We start from the raw sequence: 4,336 nt of genomic DNA, 5'->3' as shown, positions 1-4,336 counted from the left end.
GCATCAGTGTCACTTGGCGTCACATTGGTCTGGTAGAACATGCCCTCGATGTCTGCGGAAAAGGCGACTTCTTCTTCACGGAAACGAATTAAGACACCAGTGAGGTCATTGGTAAGACAAGGTCCTTGCAAAAGCTGTTCATTTAAAGATGTGCCATTGAATCTTGCGGCCGCATCAAACACTACCCTCACTTTACCTGGCTTGTTGGGATTTGTTACCGGATGATGGGGAATGTACCAAGTGATGTTACTGACTGCGGCAACTTCCTGTTTGTTCAGCTTTCTAGCATACCCCTTATCCACACAGTCTTGAATCACATCTCTGTACTTAACTTCCAGCTCTGGATCACGACGGAAGCGCCTTTTCAGGTACTGTAATCTTGCTTCAGCTAGAGGTCTGTTGTAAGGCAGTACAGGATTGTCATCCCTCCACAGAAGGCCCATCTGGTAATGGCCATCCAGCAGGCTAATCGAGTTGTCAATAAGTTTTAGGGCTCTTCGATCTTCTACCGATAATGGTTTGGTTTCAGACCTCGCAGTGCCATAGGATTCAATCTTCCAGAATTCCTCGAGCTGGTCGTTCAGGGAAACATCTTCACTACTGATGAGGTTAACCTGTCCCTGGCTGTGGGACTGTAGATTTGAGAAGCCACCGAGTATGCTCCAACCAAGACAAGACTTGATGGCAAGCGGTTCATTTCGGTTTCCCTTTCTTACATCAAGAGGTACGAAGACTTCTTGAATGTTAGTACCTAGTAGGATGGAAATCTTCCTCCTTTCCACCTCTGGGAAACGCACTTCCCGTAAATGTGGCCATTGCTCTAAAGATTTTGACAACCTTGTATGTTTCAGGGGAATAGTAAGATCCTTTACAGCCCATGCAGGGTTGACAGCAATCACATGGTCGTTCTGGCTATCCAATGATGCAATTTTGAAGTTAACCTTCATACCCCTTTCTTCAACATCAGCACTGTTCACTGTCGTGAGAGAAAGCTTACTTAGTGTTCCTTCAATATTTAGCAACTTCACAAGAGAAGGGTCAACCATGGTTATGTCAGACCCTGAGTCAATTAGACCATACGTTGTGATTTGACGGCCAGAATTGCTTATCACCTTCACTGGAATAACTTGAAGTAGCACCTCGGAGGAATTGACTACTGGATTGACTGAATGTGCTGAAGTATTGCATGATGTACCTTGGTCAGCCAACGAGTCCTGGTTGACTTCATTATTTTGACTCACAGTTCCCGAATCAACTACTTCCTTTGGTTCATGAAAATGTAACAACGTGTGATGTGCCTGTCCACAGCCTTCCACTTTACACCTGATTGTTGACTTGCATTTTCTTGAGTTGTGTAGAGATGAACTGATGCAGTTAAAACATATTTTGTGCTGCCTGACAAAGTCATTTCTTTCCCTCGGAGATTTGGATTTAAATGCCTCACACTGGTACAGGCGGTGGGACTGGCAACACATTGGACAAGGCTCACCCTTTGCGGCTGTCATGTTAACAAAAAAGGCGGGTTTAGGGGTCACAGGCGGCTTGCCCCTAGACTTGAATTTAGAAACCACGTTCTCACGACTTCCAGCACTGAAGAAAGGATGGTTCAAAATAAAGGCTCGCTCCCTGAGGAAGTCCACTACATGCTTGAAGGTAGGCATCGCATGACCTTCACCCTCTAGGCGCTTTAAACGTTCAGCAAATTTGGCTTGCATCCACTTAGGAAGTCGCATGATGACTTTCTCAAGGTTGCCTGCATTCATTTCATTCAAGTATCCCATTGACTCTAGGATATCATAAGTAACTTGAACCATGTCTGCGTATTGCTGCAAGCTGTCCTTGTCATTAGGTTGTATAACAGGTCCTCTAGTGAGAGATTCCACAGACGCTCTCACTACTTGAAATGGCTGACCAAATCGGTCCTCCAACGTCCTAAGGGCCTTTGCCAAACCACCTGGCAATGGCTCGTACCGCTGAACTGCAAGAAGCGCAGGTCCCTCTAGAAATTGTAATAGACGGGTCATTTTGACAGCATCATCAAGCGGTTTTGTCTCCACCAGTTGCTTGAACCTCTGGCGAAAGGCAGGATATTGTTGAGGCGATCCATCAAACTTCTGGACTCGCACATGAGGGAGATCATGAGAAGCACTTATCCTTTCCATTGAGGACATAATAGCTGTAAGGCTTTCATTGACAGCTGCACTAGACATGTTAGGCATGACTGCAGATGGCGTGACCGTAGACGGTGTGACTGTAGATGGCGTGACCGTAGACGGTGTGACTGAGGTCACAAAGGTCAATGGTTGGCATTCCCCTTGGCAATCACCTTTGACAGGTTTGGGCACATTACTCTCATGAACAGTTGGCTTAAGCTGCATTTTTGGAACCACAAGTGGATCACTAAAACAGATTCCTCCAGTAGCATGCATGGAGGTAGTAGCTGCGGGGTTTTCTACTGCAGGTGTAGACGTGAGAGGTGGGTTCATAACTGACACAGGTGCAGGAGTAAAGCTACTAGAGATCACTGAAGGCAAAGAAGCGACTGGAACTTCAAGAGGTTCCACGAGTTTGTCCTCTGGGTGAAATTCTTCAACTTTGGGAGACCACTTAATACCATCCTTTTCATTGGTCAGTTCAGACATTTCTTGTTCTGCCAGGAAGGCCTCTAGTTTGGCTAGTTCTGCCTGATCTCTTGCGGCCACAACCTCTCTTGCGGCCTCTAATTTGGTCAGTTCAAGCCTATGTTCAAGTTCCAATTGCGTTCGTTTAATTTCCATCTGAACTCTTTTCACTTCGAGCTCAACTACCCTTCTACTTCTTTCTTCAGCTTGTTGTTGCATCAATGCTGCCCTCGCAGCTTGGACTTTAGCTTCACGGGCTTTCGAACTAGACACACTTAATCTCGAGGCGTAACTTTTTTGGGATTTCACAGATTCCGGCTGGGAATGTTTCCCTGTCTCCATTATTTCTTCAGACACTTGATTATTGTAAAATTCGGCAGCATCAATAACAAATCGCTCAATATTAGCGTTGTAATCTTGTACTCTTATGCGTTGAGTATCACGGTCACTCAAAACACTCTGATATTTTTCACAGGAAGTGTCAAGCAAATCATCATATTTATCACAGCATGCACAATACTGCTCCCATGCGGTATTAAGTTGTATTTGTTGTGTTCGTACCTTAACAACGTTTCCAAAATCCTTAACACTTTCGTCTAACGCATTACACACCTTTGTGATGGTTGACAAATGTCCCCGACGAGATCTATCCAGCGACTCTAACCTTTCGTAGAGAATTCCACGTTGCGACATGACACAAATCTTGAACGACGGCGGTTTCCTCTAATGAATCGGCGATTCTCCAGTTGAGGTCGTAAACAGCGTAAATAAGCACAAATTCCACAGCAGGAGACGATAAAACATATGGTTTTTACACTAATGTCCGGGCCGGACATTTGAAGCGGCAATTAGGCGAGGATACCACAAACATCCTTCAACAACACAACGAGTTTAATGACAATGTAGTGAATCTTTGACATTATGACAACCAGCGATGTCGACCTTTCATCTGTATTACTACCTTTGACAAGCCGTAAAAACCTAAGAAATATGACAAACATTAGCTAGCGAATCGGAACTAGAAACGGAGACTATCCAGCAACTCACCATATGATGAAAGACGGCATAAGCAAACACAATTCACAACTAAGCGTTCTTTCACGAGCGTTTTCTCCACGTGCGATTTAGAAGAGCAAAATTATTGAAGTATTATGGTCTACATGTACGTCATTTCCATGGAAAAAACCGGAACCGCGGAACGGACTTAACATTAACGATTTGTTGAGGAATAGCCTCAACACTTGTCAAGATCTACATTTCCTGCATGATCATAAACCGGGGCAAAAATACCTTTGAATTAGTAGGCACCGTCCTTAAATCATACCCAGACGGACTCCATACGTGCGAAACGTTTTGCTTAATACTTTTAATTATTATTTACTTTTTTCTCACGTTACAGGTTTTAATCAGCTATTGTTTTTTTTAGTATTTGTAGACCGAAACTCACTAACATATTTCGACTTGATAATGACGTTTAGCTAACGTCGAAACGTCGTCGCTTCTTTAGTAATTTTTTAATCTTAACATGATTTTAAGAATTGTTTTATCGCAATTTGTTATAATTAAATATTATTATTATTATTATTATTATTATTATGAATAGTTTTGTATGTTTGCAAGCGAAAACGCGAACTCGTTTAAAAAACCAAAACATGTCTACACTTTGGTTGTGTTTCTTAACCTTGCGTGTGTTTGTGTCCCCATCTTACCTCCTG

The 4,336-nt window shown here is 43.3% G+C and overlaps 1 protein-coding gene across 1 annotated transcript in view; it reads right to left on the bottom strand.

Annotated features, from left to right (window-relative positions):
• LOC138037260 (uncharacterized) overlaps positions 1–3,732 on the bottom strand; it is a 7,015-nt gene extending 3,283 nt beyond the window's left edge. The window contains exons 1-2 of the mRNA XM_068883228.1: positions 3,669–3,732; positions 1–3,602 (exon numbers count right to left, since the gene is read on the bottom strand). The exon at positions 1–3,602 is cut by the window's left edge and continues 3,071 nt beyond it. Of these exons, the coding sequence (XP_068739329.1) occupies positions 1–3,314 (3,314 nt within the window). The 5' untranslated portion in view covers positions 3,315–3,602; positions 3,669–3,732. The remainder of the gene's footprint in view (positions 3,603–3,668) is intronic.
• Between the last annotated feature and the right edge of the window lie 604 nt (positions 3,733–4,336).

This window comes from Montipora capricornis, chromosome 2 (genome assembly GCF_036669925.1).
Source record: "Montipora capricornis isolate CH-2021 chromosome 2, ASM3666992v2, whole genome shotgun sequence".
Classification (NCBI taxonomy): domain Eukaryota; kingdom Metazoa; phylum Cnidaria; class Anthozoa; order Scleractinia; family Acroporidae; genus Montipora; species Montipora capricornis.
The sequence above is the reverse complement of the archived record's forward strand: the minus strand, read 5'-3'. Positions and strand labels throughout refer to the sequence as shown.